This window comes from Anser anser (genome assembly GCF_964211835.1).
Source record: "Anser anser genome assembly, chromosome: Z".
In the NCBI taxonomy this organism is placed as follows: Eukaryota; Metazoa; Chordata; class Aves; order Anseriformes; family Anatidae; genus Anser; species Anser anser.
The window spans coordinates 51,346,485-51,366,484 of NC_139723.1; the positions used below are offsets into that span (position 1 = coordinate 51,346,485).

At 42.8% G+C, this 20,000-nt stretch overlaps 1 protein-coding gene across 1 annotated transcript; it reads left to right on the forward strand.

Moving 5' to 3' along the window:
• Positions 1-6,524: 6,524 nt before the first annotated feature.
• PLIN2 (perilipin 2) lies at positions 6,525-19,943 on the forward strand. The gene is made up of 9 exons (XM_083817112.1): positions 6,525-6,662; positions 8,344-8,400; positions 8,480-8,675; positions 9,348-9,430; positions 9,923-10,208; positions 10,527-10,711; positions 11,444-11,578; positions 12,265-12,555; positions 18,732-19,943. Exons 2-9 carry the CDS (start codon positions 8,371-8,373, stop codon positions 18,861-18,863), a joined length of 1,338 nt encoding a protein of 445 aa, XP_083673238.1. The 5' UTR covers positions 6,525-6,662; positions 8,344-8,370; the 3' UTR covers positions 18,864-19,943.
• The last annotated feature ends 57 nt before the right edge of the window (positions 19,944-20,000 follow it).

The following is a 20,000-nucleotide window of genomic DNA, read 5'->3' on the forward strand; positions in this document are numbered from 1 at the left end:
ACCCAGCTAACATTGAAAGAACTGTGTTCAAGGAACTTTATCTGTGCAGCATGCTGAGAAGTCTTGAATGCCATTGTTATCACTGCAGATAAACATGATCAGTACTGACTACAGTACTGACTTGGTAATTAACATCAATGAAACAACATGACATTCTCAAAGAGGAATAAGCCATGATAACTTTATATAAATACACTGAAATATTTTTGGAATGTTGATTTCTTAAGAAAACTGGAAAACAGTCTGAAAATGAACAGCTGGATTTTTTTTTTCTTTTTTTTAATTTTTATATTTAGCACTGAGTTACAAGTAGGGGCCGGATGGGATCCACCCGAGGGTACTGAGCGAACTGGCGGAGGAGCTGGCCAAGCTGCTTTCCATTATTTATCGGCAGTCCTGGCTATCAGGGGAGGTCCCAGTCGACTGGCGGCTAGCAAACGTGACGCCCATCTACAAGAGGGGCCGGAGGGTAGACCCAGGGAACTATAGGCCTGTCAGTTTGACCTCAGTGCCAGGGAAGCTCATGGAGCAGATTATCTTGAATGTCATCACGCGGCACTTGCAGGGCAACCAGGCGATCAGGCCCAGTCAGCATGGGTTTATGAAAGGCAGGTCCTGCTTGACGAACCTGATCTCCTTCTATGACCAAGTGACGCGCTTGGTGGATGAGGGAAAGGCTGTGGATGTGATCTACCTTGACCTCAGTAAGGCTTTTGACACCGTTTCCCACAACATTCTCCTCAAGAAACTGGCTGCTCGTGGCTTGGACTGGCGTACGCTTTGTTGGGTTAAAAACTGGCTGGATGGCCGGGCCCAGAGAGTTGTGGTGAATGGAGTCAAATCCAGTTGGAGGCCGGTTACTAGTGGAGTCCCCCAGGGCTCGGTGCTGGGGCCGATCCTCTTTAATATCTTTATCGATGACCTGGATGAGGGGATCGAGTGCACCCTCAGTAAGTTTGCAGATGACACCAAGTTAGGTGCGTGTGTCGATCTGCTCGAGGGCAGGAAGGCTCTGCAGGAGGATCTGGATAGGCTGGAGCGATGGGCTGAGGTCAACTGTATGAAGTTCAACAAGGCCAAGTGCCGGGTCCTGCATCTGGGGCACAACAACCCCAAGCAGCGCTACAGGCTGGGAGAAGAGTGGTTGGAAAGCTGCCTGGCAGAGAAGGACCTGGGAGTACTGGTTGATAGGCAGCTGAATATGAGCCAGCAGTGTGCTCAGGTGGCCAAGAAGGCCAACAGCATCCTGGCTTGCATAAGAAGCAGTGTGGCCAGCAGGTCTAAGGAGGTGATTGTCCCCCTGTACTCGGCTCTGGTGAGGCCGCACCTCAAGTACTGCGTTCAGTTTTGGGCCCCTCGCTACAAGAAGGACATGGAGGTGCTCGAGAGAGTCCAGAGAAGGGCAACAAAGCTGGTGAGGGGTCTGGAGAACAAGTCTTACGAGGAGCAGCTGAGGGAGCTGGGGTTGTTTAGCCTGGAGAAGAGGAGGCTCAGGGGCGACCTCATCGCTCTCTATAGGTGCCTTAAAGGAGGCTGTAGAGAGGTGGGGGTTGGTCTATTCTCCCACGTGCCTGGTGACAGGACGAGGGGGAATGGGCTAAAGTTGCGCCAGGGGAGGTTTAGGTTGGATGTTAGGAAGAACTTCTTTACTGAAAGGGCTGTTAGGCATTGGAATGGGCTGCCCAGGGAGGTGGTTGAGTCACCATCCCTGGAGGTCTTTAAAAGACATTTAGATGTAGCCCTTAGTGATATGGTTTAGTGTAGGACTTGTTAGTGTTAGGGCAGAGGTTGGACTCGGTGATCTTAGAGGTCTCTTCCAACCTAGACGATTCTGTGATTCTGTGGTTCTGTAGTAACCATAATTCCCTTACTCTATGCCCTCTTCTTAAGGACATGTGCTGCAAGTGCATATGCTTGTCAGAAGTGCTCAGGAGCAAAATTGTCTGGCCTCTGGTTAGCAGAATGGTTTCTCTTGCAGCTTTTAGGCAGTTATAAATTATGACACCAGATAAGTGTCCATGGACAGCTCAGTTGGTGGCTTATGGTTACATCTCCCTTCTCTCCATTGCACTGAATATGATAGTAAAATAGTTTAAATCCTTATCATTTTCTGTCCTGTTTCCCCTAGTGATAACAGATACATTCCTTAATTCTAGAATAGGGCCTGGGTATTTTTTTTTCCTGTGCTTGTCTTGTATCTATGATAACAAAATTCTTTCCGATAACTATATTTTCTGGGTGTTAATACTTCTGTTAACTTCTGTCATAGCCTCATCCAGTGTTTTACGGCATGTAAAGCATGAAAGCTACAGGGCTATAACGTGTATGTCACATGAGACTTGAAGGCTTTCTGTGATCTTTCTGAAAGTGCTGCATGTTTCAATAACAATGTGTTGCTGCTTAGCTTTCCAAAGACATCTGGCAGGAGCAGAGACAACACTAATTAAATGAACAAAACAAAACAAAACAGAACAAAAAACAAACAACAACAAAAAAAACCTCTGTGCAATATGTAGATATGTATAGGGTGTAATTGACTCCCTGTCCCTCTCAAGCTAGGATGAGTTCCCCTCCTCTTCTGTCTTAATTAAACATCTCAGATCTACTGTACTCATGACGTGGGCAACAGTATCAGCTTGCCTATACTTCTGCTTGCCCTTGCCTTTCTTCACGAGTCCACAGCAGAGCTACCTCCTATCCAATTCCTCTCTTTTAAATCAGCTGACAGTCACAGCTGAAGAGGTAAGAGGTAATGATCTTTGGACAGCTACGAAAAAACATGACCTATCAGAAGATAAGTACATTCTAGAAATGAAGCGTGTAATAGAGAAAAACTGCAGATTACGCTGCTCAGAATCAAGAGTGCTGTGCTCCTGGGCAGAGCAGAATAAGGTTGCTATTCTTATAAAGATGATTAATGTGGACTTAGAAAAGGAGGATCATGCCTCACAAATCTGATATCCCCTCCTTAGGAGAGAAAAAGTCAAGTAAGCCACAGCAGAGAAGCTATTGACATAATTAACCAAGACCAGGGGAAAGCTTTCATACAGCAATATACTAAGGACTTAACCCCAAAACCAAGATGTAAGGTAGATAGACAGCTTAAGTGGATAAGGAGGTAGTTGCAGGTCCAAAGACAGAACAGTGCAAGGCAGGACCGCAAAGCCTAGAAATGGATTAGTGTGGGATTGGACGTAAAGGAGAACAGTGAGAGACAGCTGCAGGAAGATAACTTTGATTGTAATGTTTGGTCACAGACAACAGCCTCAAGGTGGCCAAGACAAGTACGCTGCTTCCCAGTTCGTTTGGACTCACTTGTATCTCATGACAAAGCAACTTTTATAAACACTGTGAAAAAAATACATGCTTTGAACATTAGAAATATTTAAAAGCAGAGGAACCATAATAATTGACTTGATTATATATGTTATGGATGCTGAAAATCATCTATCTTTCAGGACCTTGAATAATTTCTTTCTCTTAGTGTCCCTAGGGCAGTCCTGACTGCTGAGAAGCAATGCAGTGCCAGTGTTACGTGTAAGAACCTGAGGCACACGGAAGGTATGCCTTAGTTGTCTCATGCCTCTAGCTCACTCCAAACAACCTCAAACTGTCACCGGAGGCACTTCTTTAAAGCCCGCCGTTTTCCTAAAGCTGTGGTGTTGGACATGATTCTTGACTACTCCAGAGGGCCACCTTTCTGTGCTCACTGTTTTGCAGGCCAAGATCATGAAGAGTTTCTCCTACCATGGTTAAAATGATCTGTGTTAGAAAAAAAATAACCATTACAAATACGTATGATAACATTTAGTTGTAAACAGGCAACAACAGGCTGTTACACAAACAAATCTCAGGAGGGCATAATCCCCAAAGGGTAACAAGCAGTTCGAGGTGGTATTTTGGCTGCAAACAGTATGCCTGATTTCAGCGCTAGTAAACTACAAAGTACACCCTGGCAGTACATTCGCAAGGCCCCTGGATGGCCAGGAGGCAGCTGGATAGCAGGGCTCACTGTATTAATAAGCACTCTAAATGCCTATTATCAAAATCTTAAGAGATAAATAACTTTCTTATACAGGGTGGTGTGGCAAAGGATGTGGCTGCAATTAGAATCCTTGATCAAAGATTCTTCTTCTCTTTCTAATCCCATTCCCATTTGATTACTTTGATTTTCTTTGTAATATATCTCAATAACTACTTGGACTTTGCAACACTGATCCTTCAGTGGATACAACCATATGAATAGGTCTGATGAAATCAGTGAAATTATTTACAGCCTTATTCAGCAAATACTGAATGGCATATCCAATTACCTCTGTGCAAATCTAAAGTAGGTAGTGAACTATTTTTGTAAATTGGCAGTTATCTCCATGAAACTAAGTACATACATATTTCTTTACAAGATAGGGATTTGAAGCAAGTTTACAGACAGTCAGATACAGAAATACTGAGATATGAATGACACCATCATGGCAAAATCTGTGTTACCTGAAGATAATTTTGATGCATTGTAACTCTAAAGATGATTGGTTGCAGCTGTTGATGCAAGGGTCTGAAATGTCATCTACATGGTATGTGTAAATTACAGTGGACACGTATGATCTTGTTTAAACAGTACTGCAGATAATCAGTTTATATATGAAGTACAAATGATACAGCACATTGCCTGACTTCCATGTGTACCTCTGGAGTCTAATAGAACCTCCAGGTATGGTGGAAGGTTAACACAGACTATGTATACTGAAGTAAACATTGACTTCACTGCTTCCTTTTCGACTCCCCATATCTCTTCATCCACTAGGCGTGATGACAAATGAAAATCTCTGTACTAGTTCTTACAAATAGACTATCTTTCTATCTGTCAGTTGACTCAGGCTCAGCATATCTTGTGGTTTAACCCTGGTAAGCAGCTGAGCTCCACACAGCCACTCCTTCATTTCCTCTGCGTCAGGATGGGGGAAGAGAATCAGAAGGGTGAAAGTGAGAAAACTTGTGGGTAGATAGAGACAGCTTAATAGGTAAACTGAAAGCTCCTTGTGCAACCAAACCAAAACAAGGAATTCAGTCATGGCTTCCCACTGGCAGGCAGATGTTCAGCCATTTCCTGGAAAGCCAGGTTCAACACACATAATGGTTTCTTGGGAAGACAAGTGCCATCGCTCCAACTGCCCCTCCTTCCCCCTTCTTTCCCCACAGTTTTGTTGCCGATCCTGATACTGCATGGCACAGGACATCCCTTTGGTCAGTTGGGGTCAGCTATCCTGACTGTGCCCCAGCTGTGTTCTGGCGGAGTACGTCCCTGGACTGCAAGAGTTGCAGGTGTCCCTGTGCTACAAATAACAGTGATGCGTATTCGTATCTAAAACGCCTGGAATACTCTGGAATTCCCACTACAGATATCTCTGACAAAAGAGGTATCTGACAATTGAATGTTTTACACCTGAGAAGCCATATGACTGTGAATGAGAAAAAAATGCAGGTCTCAGATAACTACAAGGAGAAAAAGTGGAGTGCCTGTGCCTGTGAAGTGTTTGGTATGGGTCCTAACAGAGGCATGATAAAGCACTTCAGAGAAGTGAAAATCCCTATGTTGTTCCAGAATAATTTTCTAATCTGTTCTGCTCTGAAACAAGAAGAGTGAACTGATTTTACTTTGCAGAAACAAACTGAAACACCATTCTGGGAAGGTCTTTTTTGAACAGGTTGAAAAACAAACATATGCTCTTTCCCAAAGCCCAGGAATCACAGAATCACAGAAAGGTTTGGTTGGAAGGGACCTTACAGACCACCCAGCTCCAACCCCCTCCCACGGGCAGGGACACCTCCCACCAGACCAGGCTGCCCAAAGCCCCATCCAGCCTGGCCTTGAGCACCTCCAGGGATGGGGCATCCACAGCTTCTCTGGGAACCTGTGCCACTGCCTCACCACCCTCACAGTGAAGAATTTCCTCCTCATATCTAATCTAAATCTACCCTTTTGTATTAGGAAAATAGTGTCCTGTAGGAGCAAGGGTCAGAATCTCTATAGCAGTAGACAAAGGGTATTGCAACAAGGGAATAACAGACAGATAAGAGGGAGAGATGGTTTTTGTATTTTTCTACCAAGCTTTTGCAAGAAGCCTTCTGTCCCCATCCTGGGCAGATAACGATACTTTTTACTGTACTGCTCTGTATTAGAGGAATTTGCTGTCCTGGCACAGTGATAATCAGAAGAGGAGGTCTGTGTGTGTCGAGCAGTAAAAGTTAAAACAGCATTTGCAGGATGACTGTTGTTTAGGGTGCAGTCATGGGACAGAAAGGGGTCTCGCTGTTCTGAGGCTGACAGATACGCTGGTTCCTTGTCATTTCCCTCCTTTAAACAATTAAAGCTACCGGGACCTTCTGACAGAAAGGCTGGACAAGAGTTCCCTGTAATAAAGTTTCTCCGCGGTTTTATTTTTTTTTTTGGTTTTGTTTTAGGAACTAATTCTCTTCTCCCCCCACCCTACCCCCACCCCGTGACGAGGCGCGTCCGTGACGCGCGCGCAGCTCTCGCGAGATGTCGGCGGCCGCTGCCTATAAGTCGCGGGACGTGGGGCAGCCGCCTCAGTGCGTGGCGGCGGCGGCGCCGGAGCGGTCGGGTGGCGGCGGACCCTCCTCCTTCTCCCTCGCTCCCAGCTGCGGTGAGTACCGCGCGGCTCCGCCACATGGCCGCCCCCCGGCCCGACCGGCGGCACGGGGCCTCCGAAAGGCGCCCTCACAGCGTGGGCTGCGCCTCGGGGTCCGCCCCTCTGCCCCCGCTGGGCGCAGGGGTAGCTCCAGAGGCTCCGAGTACCCGTGCGGCCGGCCCGAGCTCGCCTCTTGCCGAGTGAAATCCCCACGCGCAGCCCCGCCGCCTGCGGCCGGGCCTTTTGGGACGCGCTGCCAGCCCCGAATAATCCCTCAGGCGAGGGCCCCTCCTCCTGCCGGCCGGCATCAGCCGCGACCCGGCGTGCGGCGCCGCGCGGGCGGCTGCGGGGCGTGTGGTGGTTGTGGCAGTGCTCGGTGGGTGGGAGGGGGGCTCCGCTGTTATTCTCGTAGCCCTTGTTTATTACCTGCTTGCACGCTTCGTGTACAGCGGTTAATCTCATTACGGGAGTTGCCTTCTGGCACGTGTGCGCGCTGGTGTGTGTGCAAATGCGCCTGCAAAGTGTTAACAGCACGCTGTTGTCACTGCCCGTTATGTAACGAAAGAGAAATGTTTACTTGACCCGAAGCAGAAAATTAACGCATCCTGTTTTGATATTATTATATATGTGAAAAGGAAAGCTGCTGTCGGGCTTTCTGGCACACCTAGCAACACAGCCTTCAGAACTGCTGTCCTTTCAGGAGCGAAGTGCTCTATGGAGCTGTCAAAGCAAAAAGTGCTTGCAGATCATGTTTGGCTTCAGTGCATTCACAGAATGACAATGCGCTTCTGAGCATTCATATCTGTGTGTTCTCTTGAAGTGGTACTGCATTATCCCTTTCCCCTCTCCCTTTTATAGGGTTTATATGGGGAGAACTACTACTGTTTTCTCCATGGGAGTGCACATTGGAAGATAATCGCGTAGCGTAGGCTTGCTGAACAACTGCTCTCCCCAGCCTGTTTCAATGTGGGCTTGGTAGTAATTCCTAAATTAGCACAAAGGAAAGTTATTTCCTGTTGTGGGAGAGTTCTAACTGTGCATGCTGCAGGAATTCTAACTCTTGAGTAACTGAGCAGTGGAAACCCTGTGTGGGCATCAGACACTGCAGCAGAGATAATGAGCCCACTGTGTTTAGTGGAGTAACTTGGGTGAGAATTAATCTGAGGTTACTGAGATGAGTATTTCACCGCAGTCTTCAAGTGTCCACAATATTTGGACAACAACAACTAATCACATTTCAAACTTGACTCCCTTTTGTTAATCTGATTAAAGATACTGGTGGTAGAGTCTTCATCTGTCCTTTAGACATCCGAAATGAGAGTTTTAATAAACTCTTAGCTTAAGAACAGCTGGGTAGGTTTCCTTCACCCTGGCTCAACAGTTGAGGCCAAGTATATTTCTCCTAGAAAAAAGACATGACTCAAGTTGTAATTCTGTAGTGAACTGCTGTATTTCAAAGCCTGTTTCTTGCATCTGGCGTACTTGTATTGCTTAAACCAATGAAAAGCATTAGGAAACAAAGCTTTTGGACTTCTAAATTGTTAAAATAAAATGGATCTCCTATATGCAAGAACAAACATCCTTAATCCCCTTGATTCTGGTGGGGTTGATCATAAAGCAATTGTTGGTTTGAAAGCCTGGTGTTTAAATGAAGTGGATATGAGGATGTCCTAACTCTGACATGCTTCTTTCATAGGCTGTGTAAGACTGAAGACCTGAAAAAATGGCATTAGCAGCAATTGATCCACAACAGGTATGTTTAAGATAGCCCAGTAGGTTTTTTAATGTATAGTTCAGAAAAATAGTCAATTAACCTCTTTCTCTTTAAACAGAACATTGTATCAAGGGTAGCAAACCTTCCTTTGGTGAGCTCCACCTATGATATGGTGTCGACAGCCTACGTTACTACAAAGGATAACCATCCCTATCTGAAGTCAGTATGTGAGATAGCAGAGAAAGGAGTGAAGACAATTACTTCAGTAGCCATGACAAGTGCTATGCCTATCATCCAGAAACTGGAACCACAAAGTAAGGCAAAGATGGAGCTGTTGATACCTTTAATTCAACTGATTGCTTTATATATTAACATGTGCTTACAGTTGAGCACAGTCATGCTGGTCTGGAGTGTTATTTCAGCTAGCTGACAACCATCTCAACAAGCCTTGCTTGTTGAGTAACTTATTACAGATAGGTATGACTTGGGGGAGTGGTGGAATCCAGAGCCAAAGCTGATTCCAGCTTTCGTAATACTGAACTGACTGGCTCCTCGTGATTTGCAAGGTGATTGTGTAGTTGCTTGTGCAACACCTTCCTCACCTTTCACCTACTTTCAAGTGTTTTGTGCTTTCTCTCAAAGAGTAACTTGTGGTTAAATTTGGCAACTGTGTCACAAGGCTGTTGTAACCAGGAGCCTTAGTTTCTTCAACTGGCAGTAGGCCAGGTGTTTCAACCTGTTACAACAGTTGCTTGTAAGGTATATGAACAGACTTCCTCTGCCTGCAAGTGAGCTTGCTTAAGGCACTGTAGACCAGCCTTCTTGTGGGGCTTTGCTACCTCAAATCCCCCTGAAAAGGGGAGAGAAGCTACTTTAAATGTGCTGCTGTGTGAGCTCCATTTCGAAAACAAATAATTGGAGTTATTTATACTAAGGCAAAACAAAACTTAAAATCAACTGTTGAACTGTTGTAATTTCTTTTATAGTTGTAGTTGCCAACAACTATGCATGTATGGGTCTAGACAAAATTGAAGAGAGACTGCCTATACTGAATCAACCCACTGACAAGGTAGGTCTTCTCCATGTACATATGCTGAGCAGAAGATCTCTATACCTGTCTCTTTGATGTTGATATGAAAAATGCAGTGAGGGGAGTTCCTGTAAGCTGCACTTGCTTCACAGCTTAGATGTAGTGAGGAGATGGAGTGCATTTCTGTAGAATCATTTGCTCTTGGAAGGTCACTGAGCCATTCTTTTTTTTTTTACATTAGCCTGCTACTTGATGTATCTGTAGTTGCTGTTCACTGGTGGGCATCCTGTAAAAACTTTTTCTTGCTCATTGTAAAACAAACTGATTTACATTAACTGAAGAGTGTTGAGCTGAAGGCTGTGTGACAATCATATCTTTTTGTCTATATGCTTTCAGTGCAAGTTCTTCCTAGATAAGACTTGTATGAGCCTTAATATAATTCTGTATTGTCTTAATATATTCTGTATTATCTGGATTATGTAGCTCTTTTTATCAAATATTTTTAGTGAACTAACCTATTTTCATTGTCAGGTTGTTGCCAATGCTAAGGATGTAGTTGTTGGAGCCAGAGAAGCTGTAACAACCACTGTGACTGGTGCCAAGGAAACTGTTGCTCACACAATCACTGGAGTTGTGGACAAGACTAAAGAAGCGATGCAAGACAGTGTAGAAATGACCAAGTCTGTTGTTAATGGTGGCATTAACACTGTCTTGGGAAGTCGTGTGGTGCAGATGGTGAGCAGTGGAATGGACAGTGCTCTCACTAAATCAGAAACCCTAGTGGACCAGTATCTCCCACTCACAGAAGCAGAACTAGGTAAGAACAAGTCAGGTTTAATTTTGATGGTATACATGTATTGGAGAGAAACAAGCAGTCATCCATTTATTACCTCATAGCAGGGAGGGAGCATGTGCTTCCCAAACTGTCTTTGGCCTTCCTGGTTGTAATAGCGTTTTCTTGACAGGCAAGCAGAATGAACCTAAGTAAGGGTTACATGTGTGCCTGTCAGCCAAACCTGCTGTTAAAGGACTACTAAACAAGTCCAATATTCAGTTATTATGAAGCAAATGAAATATCATCAGGACTCTTAAGTTTTGTTCCACTGGTCAATCTGCTCCCTTTCCACTTTTCTAGAAAAAGAAGCTGCAAAAGTTGAAGGTTTTGAACTTGGAGTTCAAAAGCCAAGTTACTATGTTCGGCTAGGATCTCTGTCATCAAAGGTCCGTGCACGTGCCTACCAGCAAGCCTTAAACAAAGTTAGAGATGCTAAACAGAAAAGCCAGGAGACGATTTCTCAGCTCCACCATACTGTTAATCTGGTAAGTTCAAGTTCTCACTTTAGGTATAAAAAACAAATGTTGGTATAGTTTTTGAATGTAGAGAACAAACAGGGAAAAATCAGATAGCTGTGACTAAATTGATTTTCAAAATATAAAGCACTTCCCAATGGAGCTTTTTACCACCAGTCAGGAGAAGTCCTAAATCAAGCTGATCTGTAAAACAGACCAATTAATTGTAATTTTAAGCACTGCATAAATAGAAGTAATGTTTAAAAGGTGTTTTTGTTGTAAAGGGTCAGTTCTGACACATTTATTCATTGAAGAAAGTGTCTTGCAATTTAGAAACACTTCAGTGCTTTACTTCAGTCTTTATATTAACAAAACGTAGGATTCTTCATGGGCTTGCTCTTCTTGCTGTGGGTATCTCTGAGCATTCCTGAGTGCTTCAGTCATCTGATCCTAACTATGTACCTTTATGTACAGCACAAACTGTACATAAATAGTTATGGTCTTCTATATACTTACAGCTCCATGTATACGAGTTCAGTGGGGGAGGATGAAATAGCTGAGGTGTAGAGGGGTAGACTACATAACATCTTGAAACTGCTTCTAGCTTTTTCTGTGGAGAAGGAGCATATCCTTATGTTCTCCAAAGCCTTTTGTTTGAACTTTACGTGTTTAAAATACCAGCTTTGTAATTTTTTTTTTTAGGGTAGCCCTAATAGAACTGTTTGGACTCTTACTTTACTTCCTTGTTTGGCTGTATTTCAGATCGAGTATGCCAGAAAGAACATGAATAGTGCCAATCAGAAACTTCTTAATGCTCAGGAGAAACTCTATCAATCCTGGGCAGAATGGAAGAAATATACAGGTCAAAATGATGGTGATGAGTCGCATAGTGCTGAGGTAAATAGATGTAAATATAAACTGGAAATAAATGGACTGCATACTGTCGAGGTAACACTGGCTAACTAACAGTCCCCAAAATGCACAGCATCTCATTTTAACAGCACAGAATGCTTCTGTACAAAAGTAGAATCTAAATGATGAAGTTCAGGCATCTGCCAGTGACTCTTATGAAAAGCAGAGGACATCCTAACTCTTAAATGAGCCTACTTCCTGCAAACACTAAAGGGTTATTCTACTTTCAAGAGAATCCTCATTCTGTGAACTTGTTGGGATATTAACCATATCTAGACCAGCTAGGATTCACTTATCTCATGGCCAAACTGGACAAAGCAATTCCTCAGCATAAAGCAGCCCGAGGAACAGACTCACTGAGTCTTATAGAGCTTTGAATAGTGGTTCATCCACTAGAATACTTCTCTGCTTTAACTTGCTATCCAGAGTTGATACAAGAGCTTCCTTATCTGTTGTTGGGTAGATACTACCAATGCTTCTGTTCCAAAGTACTTGAACATTGGAGAAATCAAGTACTTTGAAGCTGTCTGTTACTCTTCTTGCTTAATCCTTGTTATCTGCTGTATCTTACTTTCACCCCTTTTACTTTGCTTCCTTGTCTCTTAAATAACATAAAACTGCTACAGTCACAAAAAGATACTGACAGGCGATTATTATGTTTTTGTTTCCAGCACATAGAGTCGAGAACTCTAGCTATTGCACAGAGCCTCACTCACCAGCTTCAGACCACTTGCCGCACACTGGTCTCAAGCCTACAGGGTCTGCCACAGAATGTGCAGGACCAGGTTTACAGTGTTGGGTCAATGGCAGGTGATGTCTACCAGATCTTCCGGTCAGCATCCTCTTTTCAAGAACTGTCAGACAGCTTTCTTGCTACAAGCAAAGGACAACTGAAGAAAATGAAAGAGTCTCTGGATGATGTGATGGATTATCTTGTTAACAACACGCCGCTCAACTGGCTGGTAGGTCCCTTTTACCCACAACTGCCTGGCATTCAGCATGCTGAGAGCAAAGGTGAAGGGGAGAAAAATTCCAGCCAGGAAGACAAACAGCTTGAACACCCTATTGAGTAAACTGCATAGCATGCATGTACTCTGCAGACTGACCAAACAAGTGACTAACAACTGTAGCTGTCAAAAAGCTTTAGGGGGGAAAAAACTTACGAGTGGGGAAGTGATTTAGAGAGGACACTCTCCTACAAATGCATTGTATTGTCCTGAGTAGTAAAGACACTCTAAAACAAACAGAAGTGCCTAAATACTGGCAGCTTACAGTTGTCAAGACGCCTTGTTTGTACAGTTGAGAAACCTCACTATGCTTATTAATGGTAGTAATATCCTTACTCTAAATGATTCTTATCCCAGCTGAAAGCATTTGATCTGCTGCTTAATCTCTACCAGAGTAATATAATAGCCTTACATGCTATGAAATGCCTTTAAAAGCCTTGCATTCTAGCGAGGTATGCCTGAATTCTGTACTTGCTGCAGATCATGCATTTGATTATTTTTAATGACTGTCTCAAATTGAACTGTTACATGATTCATGAGGATTCTGTGAGGGCAGAATTCCAAAGCTGAAAGTGGGGTTTCTGACTGAGTCAGCTGGAGTTGAATGCTGTGACAGTGCTAATATTAATGATATAAACTTACTATTGTATTACATAGTAACCTGACCAAATCATTATCAAAGTATATTTTTGACAGTATAAAGACAAGATTCATGCTGTTTGTACTCAGGTGCCTGCTGTTGTATGCTTTCTGTAGCCAACTTTTTGTAATACATTTTGTACCTTAGTAATAAATGCTTCAGCTGCCAAAGTCTGTCTCCATTTGTATGGTGTGTAAAACATGTAACTTGCTGTTCTGTGACTCCTTTAATCTGGGTCCAAGAGAAAGCAAGCTTGCGATGCAAATGAAGTAGACACATTGAAAATCTGAATCTATTTGTGTGTATAGATAACACTGCTGCAGTGTTTCCTTCTTCCCTTCCATTCAGTCTTTGCTTTACTGTTGCTTTTTTTGTGCTTACTGTTACCTGTCCAGACTGTGAACAGGTGGATGGCCTTACAGTGAGGAAAAAAGGATATAGGAAAAAAAATCAGTCTTCCCCATCTAGTAGATGTTGTCTGTATGAGACTCCCATCTACCTGCTTTGGCTGCTGACTTGGTAGGAGTGTGTACTCTTCCACTGTCAATGCAAGCTTTAATCTTTTTTTACTTTATGTACCCTCTTTTGAACTTGAGTGACTAATGTGAATTAACACTCATCTACTTGGGTGGAGTTGTTCCCTAGTAACTTCTATAACTCCCTTCCCTTGATGAGAATTACTGTTACTTGGAAAAAAGCTTTCTTGGTTTATTGCTGTCCAGGTAAGTTGTGTTCTTGATGCATACCCTAGGCAACTGTGCATTGCAGTCATTTAATTTAGCAATGTTGGTCTCAGATTCAAAGAAGTTGCTAAACAGTGTGAATCAAAACAAGTAACTCTGGGTAACTCTGTAAGTTACTCTGGCCTTTTAGAGCTGAAGTACAACTGGTGGTCACAACTAGAGCAATGCCTGGTTGTGTTTACGTGTTTGTGCTGATAGCCTGTTGTACCAACACACTACAAAAACTCCTGCATTTTTGTACTGTGACTTTTTTCCCCACATAGAAACCAAGTATACAGAATATTAAGTTTCCGACTCCCAGTGGAATGGGGGGCTCTTTGTTGGAAGAAGAGAAGGCTAAATAATGGTGAATTAGTATGTTCTTGGTTTATTGTACCCAGTACAAGTCCTTGCATTTAGATTATTGGATCATCTTAATGAGGACAGCGCTGGGTGTTGGAACTGAACTGTAGTTTTTATGGCATGGATATCTTGCTGGTAATTTAGTATAGCATGTCTCTAGTCTTTATTGCAATTAAGGGACTTCAGACAAAACCTAACATTTTCTAGCACAGGTGGAATGCCAATTAAATTGCCTACTGGAGGCATGGATGTCTTGGACATCTTCCAGAACCTGTGAACTGAAGCTGATGTGCGTTCTAATAACTACTGAAAAATCTCACATGGAATGAAGAAAACCTAAAATATTAACACAGCAGAGCCTACTCATAGATTGTCCCTGTAATTTTACCTGTTTCCATATAATTGCATATATCAAGCAGTTACACAACATGAACTTGCTTGCTTTAAAAAAAAAAAAAAAACAAAAAAAACCTAAGCAATACCCTCAAAAGTGTTTTTGAGAGCTATGAAGTTTCTTGGGATTTTTTTTTTAAAATGAGACCAGGTGAAATGAGACCAGATGCGTTGAAAATGATGGGAGGTGAAATAAAGCTTCACAAATGTATTTATAGCAGTATACATATTAGTAAAGCCAAAATTACAAGATTTGTATAAGGGCTGGAGTTCTTTAGTTTACCTCAAACTAAAGAAATGCGGAAAGCTTTTGAAATCTCTCCCCCTTTGTAAGGTGATGACTTCATTCCATAGAATCTTTTCTAAACTGTATAATTTCTGGTAGTGCTATGTAGCTAGTAAGGTAAGCTAGGTGAAAAGAAACAGGTGAAAGGATTTCAGAACAACTTAAATCTTTTCTGTTTTAAAAATAAATAGCTCTCAAAAAAACCCCAATAAAGAACAAAAAAACTTCTCCAAGCCAGCTGGTTAAGAAGAGAAAAGGGAACCTTCTTTTATTACTTTTTAAGTGTAATCTGTTCATTATTTGCATGATGGAAAATCTTGTAGAAGCTAGATGGTGTTATTGTGCACAGTGTTTTGTTGAATGTACTACATGTTGTACTATGAATGAAAAATTGATTTTTTTTGCATAATATACAGTCTGACTAAAACTAAGTGCTTCTTCTGGAAGTGCAAAACAAGAATAATCTCAAATTGCTACTCGCTCATCTCTAAAAATACAGCAAGAAAAAAGTGGATGAGCTTATAATTAAGTTAGTGTTGATATTAACATTTGGACACTAAGACAGCAAAAACGCTGAAGTATGTTTTGCATTATTCCATGCAAGGGTTCTGCAAGTTTTATACTATTTCATTTCAGAAGATCTAACTCTATCTTACAGAGGAAAAGTACAAAGAAGGGTCATATCTAGCCCTATTCTTGCAAGAATTGTCTTATGGCTTTGTTTCAACTTCCTAACATCCTAGCAACTATGAAATGAGAGTACAGTTAAACACAAAGGTGATACAGAACTGAAAGTCCTTTACCGAAGCAAGCCCATAACAGTGGAGGCTTTGCATTGATTTACTTAGACTGGTGCAGACGGCAGTGTGTTTTTAAAACAACTTAGTATGTTCAAAACTGAGATAAATGATACTGACACCAACCCTGTTTTACTCTCATGCACAGCTACACTCCCATTTAAAATTATTTAATGTCTATGAACATCTTACTAGCATGTTCGTAAGCAGTTGACTCCTTTATGTACGCACTGAGGATGTAAAGAGAGCATAAACTTAAATTGGAAAAATTGGAAATGTTGATTATCCCATTATCTGTAGGAGAAACATGGATATAAATAATAGAGGTGACTTGCAACTATGCTGTAGTGAAAATTAGCAGTGGTCAGACATAGTTACTGAGCATGGTTATGTACCCTGCTCAGCCTAAAAACAGAATTTTAGAATCACAGAGTTGGGTTGGAAGGGACCTTAAAGGCCATCCAGTTCCAACCTCCCTCCCATGGTCAGGGACACCTCCCACCAGACCAGGCTGCCCAAAGCCCCATCCAGCCTGGCCTTGAGCACCTCCAGGGATGGGGCATCCACAGCTTCTCTGGGAACCTGTGCCAGTGCCTCACCACCCTCTGAGTGAAGGTTTTCCTCCATATATCTGATCTAAATCTAACCTCTTTTAGTTTAAAGCCATTCCCCCCTGTCCTATCACTCCACCCCCTGACAAAGAGTCCCTCCTCAGCTTTCCTGTAGCCCCCCCTTAGGTACTCGAAGCCCCCCTGTAAAGTCTCCCCGGAACGTCTCTTCTGCAGGCTGAACAAACCCGACTCCCTCAGTCTGTCTTTGTAGCAGAGGTGCTCTAACCCTTTGGTCATCCTTGCGGCCCTCCTCTGGACCTGATCTAACAGGTCCATGTCCTTCTTCTGCTGGGGGTCCCAGGGTTGAACACAGGACTCCAGTTGGGGTCTCACAAGAGCAGAGAGGCAGAATCGCCTCTCTTGACCTGCTGGCTAGGCTTCTTTTGATGCAGCCCGGGATGCAGTTGACTTTCTGGCTGCAAGAATACGTTGCCAGCTCATTTGGAGTTTTTCATTCACCAACATCCCCGAGTCCCTCTCCTCAGAGCTGCTCTCAACTCATTCTCTCCCCTATATTTGTGCTGGGGATAAACCAGTTGGTTAAACTATCTATTTGGGCACATTTTTAAATGAATTTGCAAACGAACTCCAAATTCCCCAAGAGCTACTTTGCCTTAGACTTGTTACATATCTCCATTTGTACTATGATATGAGATATGGGGTCATCTGCTGATAATGACAAAATATATTGTTTTTCTAAGTACAGTAATTAGAGATTTAGGTAAATGCAATAAGCAGAAAGATGCAGGATGATTCTTGCTGGTTGAAGAATGTCTTTCCCACATTCCTGCTGCCTTTCGAGTTTTAGGAGAAGATTTAATACTGATTTAATTTTGAGCAAGCTTAGGCTCTCAAAGTGGTGTAGGCATTTCATTGTACTCATACTATTGCCTGATACATGGCATGCTGTTTAAAGTCTTCCAAAGCTCAGTTTTAATTAATATTTTAATTAATATTTCTAAGTTCCCGGTGTCCTACAGTCAACTACTCTCCAAGGAACTGAGTAATTCACACTCAGTGCTTCAATGCTGTCTACAACCTGATAGCTGCAGTAGCAATCTTTCTCCTTCGGTGTGTTCTCTGTTCTTCTGGCATGTCTTCAGGGAAGGCAAAGCATAGACTTCTCTTTCCTATGTTTTTGCTAAAAGTTGGTCATAAGCAAGGTGTTTTGCAGTTACTGAATGAATTAAAAGTGCTTCTCCAGCCAGTACTGATGGCGAGGCACTGGAACAGGCTGCCCAGAGAAGCTGTGGATGTCCTATCCCTGGAAGTGTGCAAGGGCAGCTTGGATGGGGTTTTGGGCAACCTTGTCTCTAGGCAGGTTCCTTTGTATAACCCATTGATCCCAAGGAAAGAAGAAAGGCAAAACAAGTTTAAAAACTTGTGGAAGGTGTCCGTGCCCATGGCAGAGGGTTGGAACCAGATGATCTTTAAGGTCCCTTCCAACCCAAACCATTCCAGGATTCTGTGATTCTAAACGCTTAGAAGCCTCTTCAAATCACTGCTTTTTCAGACATACAGAACCAAAGTGCCATGAGCAAGCACGTGATGATCCTGTCTGTCTTCAAGTATTGATCATATTACCAACATTAAACCTAACCATGAATCAAACTGTACATATATGAATTTTTCACTTGGGGTAGAAAACTTCTGGTTATGAGTAAATTGCTTAATTCTATCTCATTTTTTCAGAAGAGACAAAGTAATTTAAGTCCTGCTAATGGGACTTAAGCTCCTAAGTGTCTTAGCCAAGGTTTTTAGAAGTGTGTAACATCCATGTGTCCACTAATGTCTAACTATTCCTGAAACCCAGTAGCTGCTTAAAATACAGAATACAATATGTGCAGTTGAAATAGAGGTCAGCGTATTTTTGCAGTTCCGGATATTTGTGTCCTTGGGAAAGGTTTGGTGTGGTAGGCAGGCAGGGCAGTACAAAGCAGTCTATATCAAGCTTCTCTAGGCTTCTCCATTGTATAACCCATTGATCCCAAGGAAAGAAGAAAGGCAAAACAAGTTTAAAATCTTCAATTTTTAATTTTCTAGTCGTTTTCACTAAATGCACTCAGTGTGTTTAGCTCTGTTCCACTTCTACTACCAAATCCTGTCTTCCAAGCAACTGATTTAGATCTTGCATAATATTTGGTCTTAATGCTGTATTTATGTTCAATGTGTGACTGAGCATATTTCACTCCCTATTCAGTACTTTGGGTCTGATTTCTAGAGATGCTGAGCATCTTCATCTCCTGACTTCAGTCAGGAATACTGCACAAATTTATTTAGTTTTACTTTTGAATTGATTGAAATTTTGTTCCTATACAGGTTCCAGATTTCACTATTACAGACCTCTCTTCAGAGTCAGATGATATCCCAGACATTTTGGATTTGGATGAAGATCAACAAGACTTTTCACGCACAAATGGCCCATACACCACAGGGCAAAGAGTTGAGTGAAGAAAAGCAGAAAAACATCTTTTTGATACAATGTATTTTTGCCACGTTTAACCTATATTTCTCCTTTTTGAAGCTGATCCTACCTAGCTTTGGACTTTTTAAAATCAGTGCTGTTTCACTTAGCTGCATCAAAACTGATTATTACCCCCTGAGGATTACATGCTAGGTTAATTCATTAGCTTGTGTGTCACGCTCCTGCTGTATAAACCAGGTATAGCTTAGCCAGTGCATCCAACTGATCTAATCTTTGTTAAATACTTGTATAGCTGTTTGTTCTCCTGTTGGCAACAGCCAAGAGAACACGCCAGTGCTTTGCATAAAGGGCTGCCAACAAAAGGAGTTGATGAGGATTTGCCCACGAAGTTTCCCCTTTCAAGTCTACATGGAAAGCTCTTCTGCATCTACCTCTTTGCTGCTGGAAAGGACAGGAGGCTTTGGCCGTCTCAGATTCTCTCAGCTTTTTTTTGTTTGTTTGTTTTTTGTTAGGCACTGTGCCTACAGAGATTAGAGTAGGGTCCTTTGGGTGCTTTATCCAAGGGTGCTTTATGCACAAAAGGATGCCCTTTCTCTCTACATGCCTTCTGCGTGCAAAAAATTTTGGTCATCTTGATATTATTGGTTATGGGACCTGAGACTAGAAGAGGGTAAATGCTTAGAAAGGGATGTTCCTTCCAGAAGGAAGGACGGGAGCTAAAAATGAAAGGGGAAGACATTGGAAAGAGCGATGGAAAAGGGAAGAGACAGGGAGAAGAGAAGAAGAAGGAAGAGAAGGGAAGAAGAGAAAAGGGTTTGGACAATAGAAAAATAATTAAAAAAAATAATAATGACGGTCAAGAGAGGGAACCGAAGGTAGAGGTATTTCTGGTGTCAGCGATAATCTTTTTTTAACGAGGACCCGGGCTAGCTTCCTGTAGCAGCGGGGGCGGTGGGCGCCCGGCGAGCAGCGCCCGCTGCACGTCTCTCTGGGGATCAGGCCGAGCCCGCGGCCGCACGATGGGGATGTGACGGGGCCGCCGGGCGGGCTGCTGCGAGAACTTCCAAGTCACGGAAATGCCTTGAAATAAAAGACTGAACTGCGCAGCCTGGTGTCCGCCTCGGCTCTGTGAGGGGATTAGCACGGAATAAGGGCGGAGGCGC

What these genes read in the sequence shown, in the direction of transcription:
- PLIN2 (XM_083817112.1), top strand. Translation starts at nt 8,371, where the DNA reads ATGGCATTAGCAGCAATTGATCCACAACAG. An exon ending in CCAGAAACTGGAACCACAAA is followed by an intron (nt 8,676 to 9,347) that starts GTAAGGCAAAGA and finishes TTTCTTTTATAG; the next exon opens with TTGTAGTTGCCAACAACTAT. An exon ending in ATGAGTCGCATAGTGCTGAG is followed by an intron (nt 11,579 to 12,264) that starts GTAAATAGATGT and finishes TTTTGTTTCCAG; the next exon opens with CACATAGAGTCGAGAACTCT.